The sequence below is a fragment of the Coturnix japonica genome, chromosome 27 (genome assembly GCF_001577835.2).
Source record: "Coturnix japonica isolate 7356 chromosome 27, Coturnix japonica 2.1, whole genome shotgun sequence".
NCBI classification, from domain to species: Eukaryota; Metazoa; Chordata; class Aves; order Galliformes; family Phasianidae; genus Coturnix; species Coturnix japonica.
This window is the reverse complement of record NC_029542.1, coordinates 173,741-196,630: the sequence shown is the minus strand read 5'-3', so window position 1 is coordinate 196,630 and position 22,890 is coordinate 173,741. Positions and strand designations below refer to the sequence as shown.

Sequence of the window (22,890 nt, the reverse complement as noted above, 5' to 3'; positions counted from 1 at the left end):
GATGAGGCTGCCCCATCTCTAAGTTTGGACTCGAGAAATTCTCGTAAAGAAAATCTGGCTTTTGGCTCCTCTTCTGACTCTGACCCTGACCCTGATGCTTGTGTTATTTCCTCCAGGTAACCCTCCTTCTTTTTCCTCTCTCCAAACTTCCTCTTCTCCTCTAACTTCTTCTGCTCCTCTAAAATCTTCTTGTACCCCTCTAACATCCTCTGCTCCTCCAACTCCCCCTGCTCTCCTGAGTCCCCCTGCTCTCCTGAGTCCCCCTGCTCTCCTGAGTCCCCCTGCTCTCCTGAGTCCTGCTCTACTAACTCCCTCCGCTCTTCCAACTCCTTCTGCATTTTCTCTAACTGAGTTGAAACTCGTTTTGTCTTTCGCCCTCTTACAGGGGCAACCAACATTGTATCTGGTGTCCCTGATGGTTGGTCCAATTGGACTACATGTGTCCCCAGTGGCTGGTCAGATTGAACTACATGTGCCCCCGGTGGCTGGTCAAATTGGACTACATGCGCCCCCAGTGGCTGGCCAAATTGGACTACATGTGCCCCCAATGGCTGGTCAAATTGGACTACATGTGCCCCTGGTAGTTGGTTACATACATTCAGCTCACCCCGGAGGGCACATAGCTGGTCTCGGAGAGCGTTCCGCTCGAACTGGACAGCACCGAGCTCAGTCTGGAGGCTGTAGTAGTTGGACTGGAGAGTGTTGTACCCGAACTGGAGGACGTTATGCTTGGCCTGGAGGGCAGTGTGCTCAGTCTGGAGAGTGTCGTGGTCGGTCCAGAGGGCATTGTGCTCAGTCTGGAGAGTGTTGTACCCGGTCCGGAGGGCATTGTGCTCAGTCTGGAGAGTGTTGAGCTCGGTCCAGAGGGCGTTGTGCTCAGTCTGAAGAGCGTTATGCTCGGACCGGAGGGCATTATGCTCGGACTGAAGAGTGCTGTGCTCGGTCTGGAGGGTGTCACAATTGGGTTGAAGGACATCGTGCTTAGGCTGGAGGGTGCCGCGCTCAGACTGGAGGGCGTCATACTTGGCCTGAAGAGTGTTGTACCCGGACCGGAGAGCATTGTGCTCAGTCTGGAGAGTGTTGTGCTCGGTCCGGAGGGCATTGCGCTCAGTCTGGAGAGTGTTGTACTCGGACCGGAGGGCGTTGTGCTCAGTCTGGAAGGCATTGTGCTCAGTCTGGAGAGTGTTGTGCTCGGTCCGGAGGGCATCGCAGTTGGGTTGGAAGGCATCGTGCTTGGCCTGGAGGGTGCCGCACTCAGACTGGAGGGCGTCATACTTGGACTGGAGAGTGTTGTGCTCGGTCTGGAGGGCATTGTGCTCGGTCCGGAGGGCATTGCGCTCAGTCTGGAGAGTGTCGAGTTTGGAATTTGGGATACTCTCATTCTCTGGCCGCTGAGACTCTCTCTCTCAACCTCAAAAATCTTCCTCTCAGGAATGGTATTGATAAGGCCCCTGATAACAGCATTGCTAGGCCCCAAGTAATTTGTGCCCTCCTTAGATCTGCCTGAGCCACAACATTCTGTCTCAATACACAGTCAAACTCTCAGATTCTTTAAAGTGTTCAGGAGTAAAAGTCCATGACACTAAGATGTCTGTCCTCTAAAAGTCTCTCCAAAGTTTTCTTCTCCACACTCCCTGCCACTCAGTATTCTCTGATTTTCTAGGGAAGACTTCCTTCCTGATGCTTATAATTCCAGATACTGAGTGAGATTATACAATGACCAACAGAAGTTCAGGGAGATTGACACAATTGACAGTGTGGTCCATTGGACAATTGGTCAGTCGAAAGACTGCTTAAAAGATGCAAAGAAAAAAGGAAAAGCACGCTCAAAAACCACCATATCCATACTATTGGTTGCATTAGTTGCTCCCTCTGGAGCTGCATGCAAATACCAAATAAGTGTTGCTAACCATGCTTTCAATCTATTATACATTCCTATAACTTCATAGGAAAAATAGGCTAGCTTAACATGGTCCAATATGTTTGGAGCATCGTAAAAGAGGAACTAATGAAATGCAGTACCTTATAAAGCACACTTAGTAGAGGGAACATTTTTTTTTTTTTTTTTTTCCAATAGAGAGGGAAAAAAAGTAAAAAAAAACAAAGCTCAGCAGTGTTTATATAAAATAAACCGGGGTAATATGCGCAGTCACCGCCTGTGAGATTTTCAAGGTCAAGCTCAAAGGTGCAGAACCGCAACACGGAGATAGCTCCTTAACAGGGAAAAAACTTGTAGCTCTTGTTTAAAAGCTAAAAGAGCAACAAGGAGAAAACACAGAAACACAGCAACTCAATTTGCCCCACATTCTCCACCAAAAATCTGTCCACGGTTTGAACGAAAAATCCACACCTGCGTCTGTGACAGGGGGCCGTGGGCCCCGAGGGGCCCTAGGCCGAAGGAAAAAAGTTAATTAGGGAAAAGAAAACAGCAGCAACACGATCTAAGGAGGCACACTTATTTACTAAATACTATATCGATAATACAGGATAACATAATATAACTAAATATAATTGGAAAATTGAGCTAACGTATCAAGACAAAATAGGAGAGAGAATGAGTCCCCGTACCGCGAGAGGCCTACTGTGAAATCTAGGCAAAACGGCTGAAGGCTCCCACACACATCCCATCAACGCCAGAACTCGAAAGACGTCAAGTCTGTTCTGCGACAGAGTTAATATAAGAGTCCAGGTCCCTGACTATCGCCATCGTGTTGTTCTCTGGGAGATGTAGCCTTCTTCTGTAAGTTGCCAGATTCAGTAAAAATTATTCATGCTTTAAATGATTTATGATGTGGAATACTGATAGCAAAATTACAAAATTATTAAACCATGACACCACTGTAAGGTGTGTTGGTTGTGAGGTCTACTGGTTCATGCTGGCTGTGGATCAAGTCCCTTCTCAGTTCCAAGGGAAGTACAATTAAAAGGGACAGTGATAAACATAGAGTAACCCCAAAATGTAAGCATATGGGAGAAGGAGGGAGACAAGTACTCCTCAGCACCTAATGGGTGCCATTAGGGAACCACTGCTGTTAGATAAGAAGTGAGTGACTGAGATTTTTGAGTGACAAGTGACAAGATGAAAAGAAAGATGGAGAATGCTCTTGAGGGACTTGTGGGGCTATTCACACATATTAAGGAATGTTTAGGGAAAGGTCAAAGGCGTCACAAAATGGGTTGTAGGGAGGAAAAACAGGATGCACTGTAGAGGAAGGAGGACAAAAATTTCCAATCAGTACACCTTAGGGGATAAGGTCTGTGCCTGACCACCACAGCACATTCTGTCTTCTTAATTCCTGATTTGTCTATGCAGTGTTGAAACTGTGCTCTATTTCTCATGTGGGAGTGCACCAAGGTCTAGGCCAGTAGATGCACAGACTGCTGTGCAGTAGAGATCTGGCTGCCAGAGACCAAAACCACATTCGAAGCACATCAGGAGTAAACCAGTGACTGGGAGGAAAGAGTATTAAAGTCTGAGACTGAAGTGGGTAATGAATCACAAAGCCTGGGAGTGGAGGTTTGGCAGGCTGAGGTCCCATTTAATGTCTGAGGGATTAGCATGACTGGGATTGATGTGTGTGAGAGGAGTGGGTGACTTCACTCATCTGATGGCCAGTGAACAACAGAATGGTCTATCCTAAGCAAAGGAGGAGAGCCACATGCAGTGTAGGAGAAGCCAGTCCAGGCAGGGGTATTGGATGTGGCTGTGAGATTGTGGGAGTCTTTGCGAAGCCAGTGGATGATGGTGTGTGCTTCCACTGGAGAACTGCAATGCTTGTCAGCTCAAGAGCAGGAATAGGGCTTTGTTCCCTGCTTAAGAATGATAAGAGAAATGTTGGTGTTAACTGTGGGTGTTGCTAATGACAGTGTGCACCCTGCCTGTGGAGCCAGCAGAGTCATTTCCGGCAGCTGTGACATCTTAGACTGCGAGGTGGTTTTCTGCCTCTTTCTCACTCAGCTAATAGGAGGGTCGGTCTCAGCATGCATCGCAGCTATCTCGTCCTCACTGCCTTCCTGGGACAACTGCTGGGTAAGTTCTGGCTTTTAATCAAGGCATCCATCTTCTCCCCAGGAAGTGCTCACCAGCCTCACCGGGTCTTCGTGGCAAACAGCTCCTGAGTTACAACAAACCTTGGGCAAATATTAATGGACAATTGTGGTTTTGCACCAGTCCTCTCAAGATTCTGCTGCTGTCAAAAGTGATGACGGAAGATAGTGAGACCACAGGACTCTCTCTTGCTTTTCTCTTCTCTTTATCTCTTCTGACCCACCTCCTGCCACCCACAGAGATCGCAGCCATCCCTGCAGTCCCACATTTCAGCCTTTCCCACAAAAAGCAGATCCTGTCAAAGTCACAAGAGTGACATTAAACATTTAATCCCATCAGCATGAAGTGGATGTTGCCTGGTGCATAAAGACCATGGCCTTCCGTGTACTCTTGGATGTCATCATAGCCACAGATCACACTTGTCAGCCTTTAGCTCGTAATTGCGTACAGTGAGGGACTTAGGAGCTCTCCAAGAGGATGGGGACCAGGAAGCAGGATGCATCTTTTCCCACTAGCTCCATGGGTCCTTCAACCTGCAGAGCCAGGACAGGCTGTTCCCTGTTGCCCTCAGCAGGAATGGAGCACAGAACCTGATCTGGCCTACAAGCTCAGATCCCCTTCCAGAACCACCTTGCCCAGGCCTCAATACTTTTCTGCAGGAAAAAGGACAGCGAGCACTCTCTCAATCTGTTTTGTGTCCACTCAGTGTTGGCAGCCCAGAGCCTTCCCTGCAGAGCTGCTCACCTTTGCTTTCTTCTTCTAGATGCCGTGGGGCAGACCATTGTCACCCAGCAAGAAGGAGAGGTCACAGTTGAGAAGAGAAATACATTCCAGACCACCTGCACATACCAGACCTCCAACTTTAATGGCTTGTTTTGGTACCAGCAGAAGAAAGGCCAGGCCCCACAACTGGTCACATATCACACAGCAGCAGGCCCCAAGCACAACGGCCGTTTCACCACGTGGCTGAACACCACCGGGAAATACAGCCTCCTGCAGCTGTCAGAAGTCGAGCTCTCTGACAGCGCCTTGTACCTCTGTGCTGTGCAGGACACCCTGGTGCAGGGAGCTTCCTTGGCCGTGCAACAACCCCGGGGAGAGAGGAGTCTTGTCTCTGCAAGGCGGAGCTCTGGGGAAGGGGCCCTCAGCTCTCCCCTGGCAGTGCGACCTGGTGTAGGGAACCTGCTTTAGCAGGGGGTTGGACTCGATGATCTCTGGAGGTCCCTTCCAACCCCTACAGTTCTGTGATTCTGTGATGTCAGCTGAAGCCATAGCTAGACTGAGAATGGAAATAGAAGGAACTACTGGCCAACTGCACTCCATGCAAAACTTCCTCAGTAATCTGTTTTAGAGCTGATGTCTTTAGATGTCATTCCTGGTCATCCAAATGACAGCGAGGTGGTTCCGAGTAGCCGCGGAGCGGAGTTGGGGGCGGCTACGGGGAGGAGGTGCCGCGGGCGGAGCAGAGAGCCAGGGCTGGCAGGGGCAGCGCGGCGCGGGCGGCAGAGTAGCGGGTTGTGGCAGTGCCGGGCGGAGCTGCCGCAGGTGTGGCGCGAACACATCTGGATCGTTGGTTGCTTTTCCAGCCCGTACATCTCTCTGCTACAGTGTGAAATTTCAGCCGGAGAAAATGCATTTTCTCAGTTTCTTTCCTCTTTTCTTCTCAGCAGTCGCTGTGAGCAGAGCTCAGGTGCAGCAGGAACCGTCGGCACAGACCAGCGAGGGCACAGGCATCAACATCACCTGTTCACACCCTAACATAGGAAACACAGGATACCAGGAGTACATCCACTGGTACCGTCAGCTCCCGGGCCGAGGCCCCACATTCCTCGTCAGTGCTTTTAAAGGCTCCAAGGAGATTCCGGATCAGGCGGGACGGCTGTCGGTGTCGGAAGACCACCGCTCCAGCGCCCTGTGGCTCGCCCGACCCCGGTTCGCGGACGCGGCGATGTATTACTGCGTGTTGGTAGCACGGGGAGTGGAGCCGGGGCTGCGGCCGGGCACGAACCGCTTTGGGCGTGACGGGAGTACAGTGCCGTCCGGGCCCGCAGGGGGCGCAGCGTTCAGGGCCACCAAACTCCATCCTGACTAGAGTGCACCTTCCTGTCTTCTTGACAGTCAGACACATCTGTGTTTGAGGTGAGCAAGATGGCACGAATGACAATACAGGCTCCGTTGTACACCACGGAGATGTCCTCACAGTTCTACTACGTCTGCTATCATCTCTTTCCTCCCTGTGCCACACTGATGATAGCAGAAGGAACCCAGTTTCTACGAGGCAGCAGAGTGGCTTCTACCTATGGCCTCCCACACAGCTGAACCTTTTTATATGAGCAGAGCAGTTGTTGTGTTGTCCCTACAAATAACCTTTGGGCTGAGTTATAGGTATAAATGTTGCAAATAATGGCTGAAATTGTTCTGCCATAGGCAGAGAGATCTCCAGCTGCAAGGAACTGTGCACAAGACAGCAGCCTCTGCAGCGTGCCACAACCTCCCATTCTTCTGGCAATGGAAGGGGTTTCAATAAACACTCCTCTAATATATACCAAGAGCAAAGCCATATTTCCTGGGCGATTCTAGAAGCCTTGCAAGGTGGAAAGAAAAATCAAAGGCCCAAATGAGATGCAGAAATCTTTAATGAATATATTTAGAGAAAAATGAGATCACACTGGGCAGGGACTTCAGAGTGCAGGATGCACCCATTCCCGTGTTTGACCTCTTGTAAGGCTAGTGACAGCCTTTTTGGAAGGGAAGGGATGGTTCTAAGGAGCTTCATAGGAGCAGAAGAGAAGGGAAGAATAATATAAGAAAAGAGAAAAAGGAGTGAAGGTGTTAGGAAGAGGCAAAAAAAAAAAAAAAGAAAAAGAGACATGAGCCATGTTTTCAGAAAGCCCAGGATTGCACTTTCCTCTCAGCTTTTCCTAAGGTAGCTGAGATTGTTCTGGTATTCTGAAAGCAGTGGCTTGAAGATTCCTTCTTGATCGAGCACTGTGTTCGATGTTTATGGCAAATTTCTCCAGGATCATGGCCAGTGGCCTTATCAGGGCAGGCACCTTCTGCCACAGTAGCGGCTGCCGAGGCCAGACAAGTCAAATCCCCCTGAGGTGATGGGAACACCCTCAGAGCTGAGGATGCTGCCAACAGCAGCGGAGGTGGAGGATCCCACAGCGGTGTTCTGTGGGAAGGAGCTGAGGATGGGTCCAGGCAGGGTCACCACCACGGGAGAGGGCTGGATGACAATGGTGGAGTTCTGGCACTGCCTGACACAGGGCTCATTGCAGCTGCTGGCCAGAGGAGTCGGGCCGCAGGGCCGGCATGGCATGCACTGGGTGTAGCAGGACATGTCTTGGGACTGGAGGTACACCTAGAAGAGAGGGATAAAAGGAAGTAGAGAATCAGGGTACATAAGGAACAGCCTGGGTAGCCTCTCACAAAGGAGCTAAGGCAACTACTAAGGATGGAGGAAAATGCTGAGAAAGTCAGATGTCAGGTCTGGAAAATGAGCTGTCTGACCCAGAGAGACTCTTTGTGTGCATCAATCTACACCATGTAAACGGTGTCCCAAGCACTCTGAGCATACATTATCTCCTCTGTAGTCTCCCATGACATAGAACTCAACTATCTGATAATGTTTCATTGAAGCAAGAGGAGGAGAGAGGGCTTCACGCTTACCTGGTTCCCAATGAGGAGAAGGCAAGAGAAGTGAATGACAGAGTTGGGAACAGGGCTGTCTTTTATATTCGTCCTTCATTGCTGCAGGTCCAGAGGTACGGTTGACAGAGGCCATAATTTTCTGACTAGCTAACCTTGAATGCAAGCTATCCCTTCTCATTATATGGGCAGATTTTTAGTTTCCTGCACTGCTACTTTTTCATTTCCAGATTTACAGTGTGCCCATTCTCTAATGAAGGTTTCTTTGAAGTGCTGTGATTATAGACTTAAAGATTTATAGGCAGTATTACACTGGTGAGACCAATGCCTCAGCTCAAGTTATGATCTCATCTGGAGGAGGCAGGTGAAGTCAGCCTGATACAGTGTAGTGGGACTGTCCTGGTTCTATGATTTTTGTTATCAGTGTTCCACATCATAACATCATCTAGTGCACTGGGATTAAGAGTGTTAATTCTGGAGTTCCATGGATTGTTGATAGTTCTGTTATCTGTCATGGGAGAGAAGAATGAACAACAGCACCCAGAAAACTTTTCCATTTCCGTTTTCTGTTCAGAAAATAAATCTGCCTGGCAGTCACAGGACCGTTTCTTCTTTACTGCATCAAAGAGAGTGCAAAAAATCAAAAGTGGGTCAGTCCAGATTTGTTACAGGTCTAACTGAAAGAGATCTTTGAGAAAAAGGAATTGTAAACAGAAAGGATATTAAAGTGAGTAGAAGAGATTCATGGTTGACACCGGACATGTTATCAGAGAAGCCAGAGTAGACACTTCCTCTCAAATGCAACCATCCAATTCATTGCTTCTCCTCTGAGTGCACCTTCTATCAAATCCACATCTCTCCATCTCTCCAGAGGATGGAAGCCCCCCTTCATGTTCTCACCTTATCCCCTGACAACAAACATTCCCTTTTTTCCTTAGCTACATGAGATTACCAAAGAAGTGGATCATGTGGAGGTGAAGGTTGGGATGCAGACAGCTGTAAGGACTCTGAAGAGACAACCAATCTCACTTTGAGAGAACCATGTCAGTGCAGGCAGTAACCAGGAGCTGACAGAAATTTGTGCCTATCATCTACTGCAGAGATTCCACAGAAAAACTATCTGACCATCCCACAGAGGGAGAGGAGCCAGCAGAGCCCAAGGAAGTCTTCTGTGTATTCCAGGTCTTCAAGTATAGTAGAAAGGAATGAGAAATGAGATGGATGACAGGTAAATGAGGTTGTAGAAATGTCTTCATTGTGCTCTTGCTTCCCTTTTTTTAGAAGAGAGCACTGGACACTCAATCTTTCTGACATCCATGGCCAGGATCTTAGTCCTCAGTTCTGCATACCTTACAAATTTTCTGGGGACCTGGCATTAATGGTTTTAGCACAGTAGGATTCCATCTGCTGCAATAGCACCTGGCAGTGCAGGAGAGTTCACTGTACCCAAAAGAGACGCAGACTCCATCACTGCTGAGGATGCTGCCAACAGCAGCAGACTTGGAGGATCTCACAGAAATTTTCTACATGAAGGAGCTGTGGATGTGGGCCAATTGGACCACTATCACAGGAGGGGTCACAGTTATGACAGTGGAGTTCAGGCATTGCATCATTGCAGCTTTTGACCAGCAGCATGAGTACGGAAGTCCAGCATGGCAGGTACTGGGCATTGTAGGCACTTGTCATAGGGGTACATAGATCAGGGCTGAAGTGGAGAGATGCTGAGGAGAAAGCAGAGCACAGGGACATAAGAGGAGCAGTCCATGAAACTCCAAGGAACACAGCAATGAGCCATTTTAACTGGCAGGTAGAATCAAAGAATCACAGAAATGTAGGGGTTGGAAGGGACACTTGGACAACATCTAGTCCAACTTCCATAGTAAAGCACATTCCCTACATCAGGCTGAACAGGAAAGCATCCAAGTGGGCTTTCTGTATCTCCCAAGAAGGAGATTATTCCAGTGCATTGCTTCTACAAGCTCATATAAAAGAAGTTCTTACCCACATTCAAATACATATTCCTTTGTGTGACTTTGTGCCTCTTACCACACTGAGCACTACTGAAAAAATCTTGGTCCCATCCTCTTGATACCTTTCCTTTCGATAACTATAAGTATTGATATAAACCTAGCTCAGACTCCACCAAGCTAAACAACGCCTGGTCTATCAGAATTTCATTTGTAGGAAGATGCTTATGGCTGCATAATAATTAACAAATGGATAAAAGATTGTCTTCACTTTATCCAGATGTGATGTGAAAATGCTGGCCAGATGCAACAAGTCATCTGCCACTCTTATTGAAAAATCCACATTAGACAAGCCCAACACAAACATACCAGAAAAGGAAGTGGGAGAAGGGCTTCAGACTCATGTGGTTACTAGGAAGAAAGAGGTGAGAGATGTTGATTGGAGGGTGAAGGAATCAAGCTGTCCTTAATGTAGACACTGCACTGCCCCAGGCCCAGGCATAGTCTTCATGGACATGAAAGTTTCTAATGTGCTTGTGATGAATGGAAAACAGACAATGTCAAGAGTTGTGTGGCTGATTCCCTTAAAGCTGCTTGTTCATTTCCTGGATTATGCCACACTCATTCCCTCATGGAGGCTTCTTCTGAGTGCTGAAATTGAGAGGCTTCAGTGTTTATGGGACAGGACTGAGTCAGTGATGGCAGAGGACTCAACTCAAAGTGCTGCGGGGGATCCATCTTAGGCAAACTATGCAGTCTGGGATTACCCTGCATGCACATGTGCCATGACTTCCTCTTTTCCTCCATCCCAGCATACTCCAGTGATCCCATGTGTTTGGATTCCAAGGCAGGTGGGCTGGACTGCTGGGTTTCAGTTCTCTTCTTCATCGCACTGCATTGTGGTGAAATTGCATGACCTCCTTGGGCTCCTCTCACTGGGCCATCCCTGCACATTTGACAGAATGGTCCTCAGTGTCCTCTCCGTCAGCTCACCATGGCCTTAGACCACACATCTCCAGCCATGTGTGTGCATTAGCTTGAGTGATGAGAGCACACGTACCCAAAGTGTGCTTGATCAGTTTTCTCTATGTGTACCTGAGCATTTGTGAGTGCATGGATGTAGCCTTTTTTATTTTTTCCACTGGGATTTTTCTGGGCTTAAAGAGACCATAACAGGTGGCACATGGTCCTGTTTGTCATTATTTTTCCCATGCCTCTCCTAATCTTGATGGGAATGGCCCCTCTTTTGTGAGCATGTGAACTGAAAGGAACTTGAGGATCCCAGCCTATAACTTCATTGGTAAGTTTATCTTCATGGAGATCTAGTATAACATTTTCCCCCAAACTGGAGAATTTCTTTATCACTGGGAGAAGTATTATTGTGTCCAGGTGAAAGGCACAGCTATCTGGGAATCTCTGAATGTCTCAGTGTTGCTCTTCGATTTACATATGCATTATAGTGCATAACACCAGGAATATCATTGTCCATTTGTCCTGTGGTTCTGGGTCTGTTGAGAGCAGGGGCGTTAGGACAGGAAATTGGTTGTTCTGATCCTCATTGTCCAAAATGCTCTGTTTTTCATTGTAGGTTCTGACATCAACATCATCTTCAGAGTTCTTCCTCTTCCCTCTCCCTTCACTCACCAGAAGGGACATACAGAGAACGGGATGAACACCTGGGGAGGGATAGAGTGGTGTGCGGAAGGGGCCCCTGAGATCTGCTTGAGCCACGTGTTTGATCCCCACAGATTGTTCTGTCCTCTTATGAATCATTTCTTAGCTCTGCACCATCTCACTCAGTCTTGTGCACACTGGATGGACAAATTACCAGTTACTGGGGAGAGTGGCATGAGTGGCTTGGTGCCAAATGGTGGAGTCAGGCTGTGGTTGAAGATGTCCCTGCCATGTGCTGTGTGCTGCTACAAGAAGAGGGTCCACGATTCTAATGGAACAAGTGCAGGTCCTGAACCCCAACCAGATGTGGCAGGCACAGTTTTTATCCCCAAAACCACCCGGGTGTACAGACAGTACTGCTAGAGTTGTGGGGTTCAGCCCATGCAGCTGGAGTCGGGGATGGATTGTCTGAATTTTCCTGAAATGAGATTTTATGGTGTGAATATCTCTGTAATCCGGGTTTAGCTTTGGGTCAGGCTGATCCTGTCAGGAAATCTGTAACCGTGCCTCCAGGCACCCTCTCAGACTCTCCTAAGCATTCAAATTCTGTTGCTCCACATTCCCAGCCTCATGACCCAGCGCCGCAACCGGCCTTTCTGTGGCTCCTCGAGCAGCGACATCAGCACCACGGGCAGCAGCAGCCTGCGGGACTCGGAGCTCGTGGAGCTCTCGCGGTGCCGCGTTTCCGTCCAGCAGCCCACGACCCGTTCCCGCTGCTGGGTTTCCGGAGTTGCGGCAGCGCCGGGTACACGCGAGGCACGAGGGGACGGCCTCATCGCCCTTGCCTATTCGTCTCTTCCTGTCTCTCTCTCCTCTCTCCTGCCCATGTCGCGGGGGACTCTGTAGACGGGTGACTGGTTTCTTCTGTTCTGAAGGAGCTTTTACAGCAGTTCCTCAGCTCTCCTCTTCCGCGTCCGCACCCGGGCTACGCTGCGGGACACGCAGAGCCCGAACAGCACTTCCCGAGCACAGTTACCGAGCACTCGCAGCCCGGGGCAACCCCGAGTGACAATGGAGCAGGGCGCCGCCCCGGGGCGGAGCTGGCGGCGGCGGAGGGGAGGAGGCGCCGAGGGAGGAGCAGAGCCGGGGCTGGCGGAAGCAGCGCTGCGCGGGCTGCGGAACAACGGGATGAGGTTGTGGCGGGCAACGGGGCTGGCGGGTCTGGCCGCGGTGCTCCTGGGTGCGCGGTGCTACCGCCGGCGGGGTCGCACTTTGTGGGGACTACGAGGGGACGGTCCTGGGCTCTCCTCTTGCCCTTCGGCTTCTCTCCGAGCTCGCGCAGCTCTTTCATTCTGCATGAAATTGCAGCGGAAGAAAATGGATTTTCTGAGTTTGCTGCTTATTTTCTTCTCAGCAGTGGCTTTGAGCAGAGCTCAGGTGCAGCAGGAGCCGTCGGCAGAGACCAGCGAGGGCACCGGCGTCAACATCACCTGCTCACACAACAATATACAGCTAGGATATTACATCCAGTGGTACAGTCAGCTCCCAGGCAGAGGCCCGGCATTCCTCGTCAGCGCCGTTAAAGGGTCCAAGGAGGTGCTGGACCCGGTGGGGCGGCTGTCAGTGTCGGAAGACCGCCGCTCCAGCGCCCTGTGGCTGTCCCGGCCGCGGCTCGGGGACGCGGCGGTGTATTACTGCGTCTTGGGCACACGGGGAGAGGAGCCGGGGCTGCGGCTGAGCACAAACCGCTTTGGGCGTAGCGGGGACACAGTGCCGTCGGGACCCGCAGGGGGCGATGCCGCTCCTCCCGCTGGGGCCTCCCGAGCTTACAGTGCTGACCTGGAGAATGTCCCTCGCACTGCTCGGCATCCTCCGGAGTAAGGCATTCCAGCTGCACACCTTCATGAGCGCGGCATGTCGAGGTCACAAACACCGCACAAACACAGGTGGTCCCCACAGTGTCTCTGTTTTCAGACTATGAGATAGTGTGACAGGATTGAGGGCCTCTGGAGGTGAGGTGTATTTTCAGCAGAGGCCTCTGTAAGGTGTGTTGACTGTGAGGGCTACTGACTCATGCTGGCTGTGGATCACGTCCCTTCTCAGTTCAAAAGTAAAGTAAAATGGAGTCTGGTAAGCAAAGCACAGACTGACCATAAACTGTAAGCAAAAGGGGAGACAAGGAAGGGAACCAGAACTCTTTGGCCTGTAATTCTTTGGCCATTAGGGAACTAAAGCTGTTAGATTTGAAGTGAGTGACATAGAACTTTGTGAGCAACAAGTTAGAAGATGAAAACAAATAATAAGGATGCACTGGAGAAGCCTGTGAAATCTCCAACAAATCTGAAGGCTATTCATATGGAAAAGGGTCAAGAGTGTGGGAAAATTGGTGGTGAGAGATGGAATAGGATGCACTTCAGAGGAGGGAGGACACAGATTTCCAGTCAGTACACCTGCTGGGATAAGACCTATGCCTGACCACCACAGCACATACTGTCTTCTTCTTAAGTCCTGACTTGCTTGTGTAACACTGAAACTTGTGCTCTCTTTCTCATGTGGGAGTGCACCAAGGTCTAGGCCAGCAGATGCAGAGACTGCTGTGCAGGAGAGATCTGGTTGCCAGTGGCCAAAAACACATCTAAATGCATCAGGATTAAATGAGTGACTGGGAGGAAAGAATTTTAGATTCTGGGACAGAGGTGCGTAAGGAAACACAAAGCCTGGGAGGGGAGGTTAAGCAGGCTGAGATCCCATGGTAATATCTGGGGGATCAGCACAAGTGTGGGGAAGTGTGTGAGAGGAGTGGGAGACAGCACACATCCATTCTTGAACAAACAACATGATGGCCTGCCATGAGTAAACGATGATACCCACATGCAGGGTAAAAGAAGCCAGGCTACAGGCAGAGAAATGCAATGTGCTGAGACCTCTTGCTAACACTGATGGGCTGTGTGATTGTGGGAGTCCTTGTGAAGCCAGTGGGTGAAGGTGTGTGCTTCCACCTTGGAACTGCAATCCTCATTAGCCAGAGAGCAGGAAGAGCACTTGGCTCCATGCTTAAGGCTTATAAGAGAAATGGTGGTGTTACCTGTGGGTGTTGCTAATGGCAGTGTGCACCCTGCCTGTGGAGCCAGCAGAGTCATTTCCGGCAGCTGTGTCATCTTGGGCTGGGAGGTGGTTTTCTGCCTCTTTCTCACTCAGCAAACAGAAGGGTCGGTCTCAGCATGCACCACAGCTATCTCGTCCTCACTGTCTTCCTGGGACAACTGCTGGGTAAGTTCTGGCTTTTAATCAAGGCATCCATCATCTCCCCAGGAAGTGCTCACCAGCCACACCAGGGCTTTGTGGCAAACAGCTCCTGAGTAAAAATAAGCTTTGGGCAAATATTGATGGACAATTGTGGTTTTGCACCAGTTCTCTCTAGATTCTGCTGCTGTTGGAAATGATGAGGGAAGATACATAAGAGGGACCCAAGGACCTCTTCTGCTTTTCTCTGCTTTTTTTTCACACTATCTCTGCCTTTCTCTTCTGGCATATCTGCTGCAACCACCGGAGATTACAGCTATCTCTGCATTCCCACATTTCAGCTTTTCCTACAAATAGAAGCAGATTCTGTCCAAGTCACAATAGTGGCGTTAACATCTCAGCCCATCAGCATTAAGGGGATGATGCCTGGTGAACACTGACCATAGCCTCCAGTATTCTCCTAGATATATCAGACAGAGATTATATTTGTCACCCCCAGCTCTGCTAAGAGTATACTGGGGGACCTAAGAGCTCTCCAGGATGATTGGAATGTAGAAGCAGGATGCATCTTTTCCTAATAGCTCCATGGGTCGTTCAACCTGCAGAGCCAGTACAGGTTGTTCCCTGTTCCTCTCAGCATGGGCACAGCACAGCAACTGCTTTGACCTACAAGCCCAGAGCTCTTCCACAACCACCTTGATATGTCCAGGTTTCAATACTTTTCTGCAGGACAAAACACTGTTTTGTATCCAGTCAGTGCTGGCGGGCTGGAGCCTTCCCTGCAGAGCTGTTCACCTTCACTTTCTTCTTCCAGATGCCATGGGGCAGACCATTGTCACCCAGCAAGAAGGACAAGTCACAGTGGAGGAGGGAAACATCTTCCAGACCTCCTGCACATACCAAACCTCCAGCTTTGATGCCTTTCTTTGGTACCAGCAGAAGAAAGGCCAGGCCCCACAGCTGGTCACATATCAGGCAGCAGCAGGTCCCAAGCACAACGGCCGTTTCACCACGTGGCTGAACACCACTGAGAAATACAGCCTCCTGCAGCTGGCAGAAGTCGAACTCTCTGACAGCACCTTGTACCTCTGTGCTGTGCAGGACACCCTGGTGCAGGGAGCTTCCTCAGCCGTGCAACAACCCCGGGGAGGGAGGAGCCGTGTCTGTGCAAGGTGGAGCTCTGGGGAAAGGGGCCTCAGTTCTCCCCTGGCAGCGCTGCTTCCCCTGTGCACACAGAGATCTGCAGGTCAACATCCTCTTCCAGAAGGCACTGATGTCTGTTTCTTGAGAGGAATGAAAAGTGATGGAAGAGGTCCTGACTTGGAAATCCTCTTCTGTAATCTCCTGGACAACACAGTTTTTCCATGGGCTGTGCAGAGAATACTTGCTGTATTGTGATTTGTGTATCTGGAGATGGGGATATTTGCTCTCACATAGAATCTTCAGTGGACAAGGGTAAGGATGGGGCACTTAAAATATCTTCCAGATTGTGAGCTGGGGGAGAACTGTTCCATTTTTGGAGAAGACATGACATCAGTGAGAAGCTGTGAGTGTTTGGGCATGAGTCACTATCCTGGGCCTTCCTGCACCCACGGAAGTGTTGAGTTCAGAGGGACTGGGGGCTCCAATACATGGCCCTCTGTAGCTGGTACCAATAATACCCTGTGGAAGCCCCTGCACATAGGCAATTTGGCAAATGTGTGGCAGGGTCAGGAGCTCTGCAACAGCTGCTAGGACCACACAGGGAAGCTGTACTCTCAGTGATGAGCAAGTCAAAGTGATGGGAACGTACAATAGAGACAGGCCAATACCCATGAAAACGATACCTTCCCAGTTCTAGATTGCTTTGTGGGAACACCAGCACTGCCCCTCCCAAACACAGAGGAACAGGTTTCTCAGGAGTCTGTGGGACTTCTGTCTTCTCTGGACCTTCCCCGTGCACAAAGGTCCTCTCATGAAGATGTCATCTGTCAGGATTTCCATTCATTTGACATGCTCAAGGGTCAAGGAGATCTGTGTAAGGAGAAACACCAGAAGTCAGTGAGTGACTGATGGTAATTGTTTGTGGAGTAACATCTAGCAATGTCTTCCTCTCCTTCAAGAGAGTGTGCTTGAAAAATGAATGTCTGCAGTGTGCCATGACCTCCAATAACCTGAGGAGTGATGGAGTCTCCCAAGCTTGCTATCACCAAAGGCATCAATTTCTCCTTTGGCCATCTCTGCAGATGTGGAGGAAAAAAATCCACACCAACACAGAAGGAAACACTGAGGGATGCAGAATGTGTTTAATGAGTCTAAGTGTCTAAGGAGAGAAATGCTGTCACTCCAAGCAGAGGCCCTGCAGACAGTGAACAGCAGGAGCAGACAAGAATCCGTTCCGCTTTCCTATGTCCTCATTGCCAATGAGCTGTATCTCCCAGCCCAGAGTTTTGGGAGATGAGCAGGTCACTCAGGGCTCATTTTAGGGGGTAACAACAGAGGTCTCTAAAAGTAAAAGAACAGAAATGATATTAGATAGAAAGAGTGAGTAAGAACGAGTATCAGTAGACTTTCTCCATGTTGACAGAGCCAAATTGCTGCCACCACATGTCTGACCTGCAGAGCAAAAACAGCAGCACATTTCTTTGTCCATTGCCATGTTCAGAATTTCTGGGGGTCCTCATCTAGGGCTGCATGCACCACCTTTAGCAGGGATTACACCTTCTGCCACAGTAGCGGTAGGAAATGCAGGAGAGATCAAGGCCCCCAGAGGTGATGGGCACACCCTCAGAGCTGAGGATGCTGCCAACAGCAGAAGAGGTGGAGGATCCCACGGCGGTGTTCTGTGGGAAGGAGCTGAGGATGGGTCCGGGCAGGGTCACCACTGCTGGAGAGGGCTGGATGACAATGGTGGAGTTCTGGCACTGCCTGACACAGGGCTCATTGCAGCTGCTGGCCAGAGGAGTTGGGCCACAGGGCCGGCATGGCTGGCACTGGTTGCAGCAGGACATGTCTCAGGGATGGAGGTACACCTGGCAGAGGGGGCAGGGCGAAAACAGAACATGAGGACACATGAGGAGCAGCCTATCATCACGCTATGAAAGAATCAAAGCACACGCAGTCCTGGGATATGAAGACAGTTCAGGAATGTGCAAGGGATTCTTGGTCTCATCCTGACACAGCCCAGTAAAAGCCTCTGGGAGTTATACAAGCACTGCCTAGACCCTAGGCCACAAGTTACCTCCTTACAGGCCCACCGTCCTCCCCAGACAAACATTCTCCCTAATTCCCTCATAATAAACAGAGCTAGGCATCTAACAGAGCTTATAGCAGCTGGAAGTTCCATTGAGCTCAGAGCTCTGTTTGGAGAACAAAGAGAACAAGAAGGCGTTTCACACTCACCTGGCTCCCAAGAAGGAGGAGGTGAGAGAAGTGGATGAGGCAGCAAAGAGCTGGGCTGTCTTTTATAATGGACCCATGCTGCCCCATTTTCCAGAGGCACAACTTGCAGTAGTGATTATTTTCTGACAAACTCTTCATGATTGCAGAATATCTCAGCTAATGATATAGCCTGTGTGCCTGTGTGCCCCGGTGGCGCAGTGGTTAAAGACGCCGCCTTGCAACACTGGGGCCCGGAGTTCGAATCCCCCCTGTGGCGCAAGTGCTAGAAGTGCCGCTCTGCTCCACAGAGGCTCGAATCCCGGGGGCTGGACTCGATGATCTCTAATGTCCCTTCCAACCCGCACGAGACTATGATACTATGATGATGACCTATGTATTGGTGGTTTCCTGAACTTTTTACATCCCAACTTCTGTCATTCCCATTGCTCATGGATGGCATCTTTTGAGTGGTAGGAAGAAAAACCCAAGCATTTCCAGGCAACACATGTCAGTGTGGGTAGAACACTCCGTTCACATACTGGAAGAATCCAGCAAAGGAAAATGATATCAGTGCAGAGTAATTAGAAGGGTATTGGTGTGAAACAACAGAGCCTGTGTGCTGAATTTATGTGAGTGCCTGTGGGTACAGATGTTTGCATGATTCCACATGTGTGTGCATGAGCAGGTGAGTTGTTTTGTGACTTGTGTGGCCCACTTAGCAACAAGTGTTCTGGTCACATCAGGGGCAATTCAGGATCCCAATAGATTCTGCTAATCTGTCTTCTTGCTAGCAAAGCTAATGCAGAGAAGAGGACCTGGAAGGCATCTTCAGGTTCAGCTTCCTGACCTCATTAGTGTTAACAACAAGGAAAAGCATATTCATGAAAGCATTATTAAAATGTCTGTCAATGCTGACAGGCATGGGGTATCATCCACTTCTGTAGGAAGCCTGTTCCAGTGTTTGACCACCTTCACATTAAACTATTTTTATCCTAGTGATACCAGTTGTAGCAATAGTGGTAAGCTTGCTAATGCTCATTCATGGATACCCTGGATTTTTCTGAGAAAACAGGAAGAATCTGTGCCCTTTTTCCAACCAGATAACAGTGATATACTGAACTGCTTGTATCAAGTAGGCAAGGGAAGTTCTGCTTTGAATCAGCTCATTTTGTGTAAGCAAGGATTGTGTAACCAAGGCTAACTGAGCATTGGTGAAGACAAGGTTCAAGCAGTGAGGACAGGGAGGAAGAGTACTGACTTCATCCAGAGGGCTGTGGGACCACCACCACAAAAAGTCCTATCATGTGCGATGAGGCAGAACCCTACGTTAATGATTTTATAGGGAGGTATGGAACATCTATGTACTGTCTGGAAAAATGTTTGCATATTTAACATATTTAATGAATATAAGTTGAGATTTTTTTTTTGGAACACATGTGTGATAGGTGGAGCTTATCCTCCATGCATCCAGCACTAAAAATAATGAATGCCTACTTTCTAACAATCCTGTTTGAGTAATAGATTTTTTAATGATCCACCATTTTACAGTATTACTACTGCCTGGTTCAGCTTTGTGCCATTCCTCCACATGTCCTGTCATCGGTTACCAGGGAGAAAAAACCGCCACCTCCCCCTCTGCTTTCCCTCTTCGGGAAGTTGTAGAGAGCAATGATGTCGGCCCTAAGCCTTGTGTTTTCCAAACTGGACAACCCGCGTGTCCTCAAGCACTCCTCACAGTATATGCCTTCCAGCCCTACTATCAGCTCCACTGCCCTCCTCTGGCCGTTTTAAACACCTTAAGAAACTTGTTACACTCTAGTGCCCAGAACTGAAAATCATATTCCAGGTGAGGACACACCAAGGGTAAATATGGTGAGCAAATGAACTTTTAAGAGTAGCCCATTTAGTGTGCAATGCACTGTAATATTCAGTTGCACTATTTAAATGCAAGCTCACAGTGTCAGCTCTTGTTGAGCATAATGTCTGCCAGCACACACAGATCCCCTCAGGATGTCTATGCTTCTCAGGTGCTCAGCTGCACTTCAAGGGTGTCCCCACTCTAAGACTAGAGCCTGAACAACACAAAGCTTGGAAGGCACTGCAGGTGGTGGCCATAGCAAGCAGGCCGTAGATAGAGGCAGTCAGGATGGCTGTGGCAGGAAGATGGTGACATCCTGGAACAAGAAAAACGCTTTTGTTTAGTCACAGATGTTCAGCTGCAGGAGAGTTACAGCCCCATGGACACTGGGGGGAAATACAATATCCAGTGAGGGGGCTCATCAGAAGAGACTGAACAAAAACCTTACATCTGTAGGAAGAAGAATATGTGTGTGAGATTTAAAAAAGACACTTCCTTTTTGGTAGGAGATTCTCCAGTTTGCTGAAGTCTTGGGTGTTTGTTTTCCTTGGCAAGGACTGCCACCTGCAGTGCTGCAGAGGAACTCCCAGGGATTGTCTGCATATCAGTGTGTTACCCAATAGAGCTCTTCCACGTGAGTCTCCTTCCGGACAGAGTTAACATTAACCACCTCCATAAATGCTGCATGGGTAGTACAGCTGGACGTCAGGAATTCTGGAGATTTCTGAAATCAAATAAAGACTATATTTATAATCCAGATAGCTGACAAAATGAATAAGGAAAACTGTCTATTGGAACCCTTCCTCACAAACAAGGAGAAACTCTTGAATATTGAATCAATAAGGGACAGCCTTGGCTTCAGTGACCATGAGTCTGTGCAGCATAAGATCCTGAGAGGACTGACCAAGGACAGGTTTGCAATCATGGACTTCAAAAGGGCACATCTGAGGCTCTTCAGGAAGACAAGTGGCACAAGAAGGAAACTGCCATGGAGGGGAAACGGTGCAGGAGAGCTGAATAACCTTTGAAGATAGCCTCCTCAAAGCATATGACAAGCCCATTCATGTGTGTAAACATATGTGACTTATACCAGCATACAGTCACATGGAGTTCCTCATGGAGCCCCGCCCCCCGCCAATATATATATATATAACGGCGCTGGCGGCGGGGAGAAAGCTCAAGGCGCCGAGCCGAGCCGAGCCGAGCCGAGCCGAGCCGAGCCGAGCCGAGCCGAGCCGAGCCGGTGCTGGAGGAGGCAGCACGGCGCGGGCGGCGGAAAGGCGGGATGAGGCTGTGCCTGGCAGCGGGGCTGGCCGCGGTGCTCCTGGGTGCGCTGGGCTGCCACCAGGGGGGCGGCACTGAGGGGCCTGCGGGAGTCTAGGGTCGCCCTGGCTTCTGTCCATTCGGCTTCTTTCCAACCTCGTGCCCCTCATTCTCCTCCGGCCTGAAATTTCTGTTGGAACGAAGAGATTTTCTGAATTTCCTTCTTCTCTTTTTGGCAGTGGCTGTGAGCAGAGCTCAGGTGCAGCAGGATCCATCGGCAGAGACCAGAGAGGGCACCGGCGTCAACATTACCTGCTCTCACCCCAACATACAGATCAGCGAGGGCATCTACTGGTACCGTCAGCTCCCGGGCCGAGGCCCCGCATTCCTCGTCAGCGCCGTTAAAGGCTCGAAGGAGGTGGCGGACCCGGCGGGGCGGGTGTCGCTGTCGGCAGACCGCCGCTCCAGCGCCCTGTGGCTCGCCGGGCCCCGGCTTGGGGACTCGGCGGTGTACTACTGCGCCGTAGGCACACGGGGAGAGAAGCCGGGGCTTCGGCCGGACACGAACCGCTTTGGGCGGAGTGGGGGCACAGAGCCATCCCGGCCAGCAGGGGGCGCTACATGCAGGCCGCCAAACTCCATCCTAACCAGAGTGCACCTCCCTGAGTGCTCGAGAGAAACGAGCGCCGCACCAATAGCAGGCATCGACTGAAAACAGTGTGAGTCAGACACATCTATGTCTGAAGTGAGCAAGATGGCATAAATGACAGTACAAGCTCTGTTGTACACTATGGAGACCTCCTCACAATTCTACTATCCTCTCTTGCTTCCCCAGTGCCACAATGGTGAGAGCAGGAGGAGCCCTGTTTCTATGAGCCAGCAAGGAGGCTTATACCCATGCTTTTTCCATAAACAGAGCAGTGGTCATGTTCTCCCTTTAAATAACCTTTGGGCTTCGCTGTGGGCAGAAAAATTGCGAGGCAAAAGCCAGTAGTTCCCTCTTCTGCCACTGGCAGAGAGACCTTCTGCTTCAAGGTACAGTGCCCAAGAGAGCAGCCTCTGCAGTCTGCAGTGTGTCACAACCTCCCATTCTTCTGGCAAAGGAGAAGGGTCTCCATAAACATTCATCTCTTACCCACCAGGAGCAAAGCCATTCTCCCTGGCCAGTTGGAAAGAATGTTGGAAAGGTGGAAAGAATAATCAAATGCTCAGGGGAGACGCAGAAATCTTTAGTGAATGTTTATAGAGGAAAATGTAGTCACACTGAAAACACGCTCCACAGTGCAAGTCCGAGCTCACACAAGCCTTTTTGGAAGGGAACTGTTGGTTCTGAGGAGGCTCATAGCCCATAGGAAATGAAGGGTGGAAAAAGGGAAAAAAAAAAAAAAAAAAAGGAAAGAAAATGGAGAGAAAGAGTTAGGTAGTGGGTAACAAAAAAAGACATGTGCCATGTTTTCAGAAAACACAGGATTACCTCATGCTCTCAGCATTTCCTATAGTATACAAGTAGGTTCAGGTAGTGGAAATGAGGATCTTGGTGTTTCTGACTAAAATCTTGTCTTATTGCTAATTACGTGGGGAAAGAGGCCAACCTTCACCTTGCTACAACCTCTTTTCTGGCACTTTCCTCAGCTGTTCCTCATAAGATTTCACTGCTTTATTGCCCTTCTGTGGACAAGCTCCAAGACTGCAAGCTCTTTTTAGCAGTGAGGGTTCTGAAACTGAGTACAGTACTCAAGGTGCATCCTCACTGGTGCCAAGTGCAGAGGGATAATCTCCTCCCTCATTTGGCTCACTACACTATTTCTGATACAAGCCATGATGACACTGACCTTCTTGGCCACCTGAGCACACTGCTGGCTTGTGTTCAGCTGGCCATGAATCAA

General features: G+C 49.6%; 5 protein-coding genes, 1 long non-coding RNA gene and 2 gene segments (V, D, J or C); 6 read left to right on the top strand and 2 right to left on the bottom strand.

Moving 5' to 3' along the window:
* Nucleotides 1-820: 820 nt before the first annotated feature.
* On the top strand, nt 821-1,261 carry LOC116654447. Its single transcript, XR_004309691.1, has 2 exons — nt 821-951; nt 1,162-1,261. It is a non-coding gene; the product is annotated as an uncharacterized LOC116654447 (long non-coding RNA).
* A 1,756-nt stretch (nt 1,262-3,017) lies between these two features.
* Nucleotides 3,018-5,504, top strand: LOC116654446. The segment is given in 2 exon segments: nt 3,018-4,030; nt 4,812-5,504. Coding segments are annotated over 2 exon segments (477 nt in total).
* Nucleotides 5,393-6,582, top strand: LOC107324948. Its single transcript, XM_015885403.2, has one exon. The coding sequence runs from the start codon at nt 5,415-5,417 to the stop codon at nt 6,138-6,140; it is 726 nt and encodes a 241-aa protein (XP_015740889.1). The 5' UTR covers nt 5,393-5,414; the 3' UTR covers nt 6,141-6,582.
* A 286-nt stretch (nt 6,583-6,868) lies between these two features.
* Nucleotides 6,869-7,492, bottom strand: LOC107324961 (feather keratin Cos1-1/Cos1-3/Cos2-1-like). The gene has a single exon (XM_032449388.1). It carries the CDS (start codon nt 7,389-7,391, stop codon nt 7,089-7,091), a length of 303 nt encoding a protein of 100 aa, XP_032305279.1. The 5' UTR covers nt 7,392-7,492; the 3' UTR covers nt 6,869-7,088.
* A 4,579-nt stretch (nt 7,493-12,071) lies between these two features.
* Nucleotides 12,072-13,583, top strand: LOC107324950. Its single transcript, XM_032449385.1, has one exon. It carries the CDS (start codon nt 12,352-12,354, stop codon nt 13,159-13,161), a length of 810 nt encoding a protein of 269 aa, XP_032305276.1. The 5' UTR covers nt 12,072-12,351; the 3' UTR covers nt 13,162-13,583.
* A 799-nt stretch (nt 13,584-14,382) lies between these two features.
* LOC107324949 lies at nt 14,383-16,934 on the top strand. The gene is made up of 2 exons (XM_032449389.1): nt 14,383-14,550; nt 15,338-16,934. Exons 1-2 carry the CDS (start codon nt 14,502-14,504, stop codon nt 15,919-15,921), a joined length of 633 nt encoding a protein of 210 aa, XP_032305280.1. The 5' UTR covers nt 14,383-14,501; the 3' UTR covers nt 15,922-16,934.
* LOC107324960 (feather keratin Cos1-1/Cos1-3/Cos2-1-like) lies at nt 16,924-17,579 on the bottom strand. Its single transcript, XM_015885405.2, has one exon. The coding sequence runs from the start codon at nt 17,511-17,513 to the stop codon at nt 17,208-17,210; it is 306 nt and encodes a 101-aa protein (XP_015740891.1). The 5' UTR covers nt 17,514-17,579; the 3' UTR covers nt 16,924-17,207.
* A 3,352-nt stretch (nt 17,580-20,931) lies between these two features.
* Nucleotides 20,932-22,081, top strand: LOC107324952. The segment is given in 2 exon segments: nt 20,932-21,069; nt 21,244-22,081. Coding segments are annotated over 2 exon segments (516 nt in total).
* The last annotated feature ends 809 nt before the right edge of the window (nt 22,082-22,890 follow it).

Bases quoted from the DNA above. Each gene is read 5' to 3' on its own strand.
- LOC107324948 (XM_015885403.2), top strand. From the start codon at position 5,415: ATGTCATTCCTGGTCATCCAAATGACAGCGAGGTGGTTCCGAGTAGCC.
- LOC107324961 (XM_032449388.1), bottom strand. From the start codon at position 7,391: ATGTCCTGCTACACCCAGTGCATGCCATGCCGGCCCTGCGGCCCGACT.
- LOC107324950 (XM_032449385.1), top strand. From the start codon at position 12,352: ATGGAGCAGGGCGCCGCCCCGGGGCGGAGCTGGCGGCGGCGGAGGGGA.
- LOC107324949 (XM_032449389.1), top strand. From the start codon at position 14,502: ATGCACCACAGCTATCTCGTCCTCACTGTCTTCCTGGGACAACTGCTG. The intron at 14,551-15,337 runs GTAAGTTCTGGC...TTCTTCTTCCAG, and splicing joins CTTCCTGGGACAACTGCTGG to ATGCCATGGGGCAGACCATT.
- LOC107324960 (XM_015885405.2), bottom strand. From the start codon at position 17,513: ATGTCCTGCTGCAACCAGTGCCAGCCATGCCGGCCCTGTGGCCCAACT.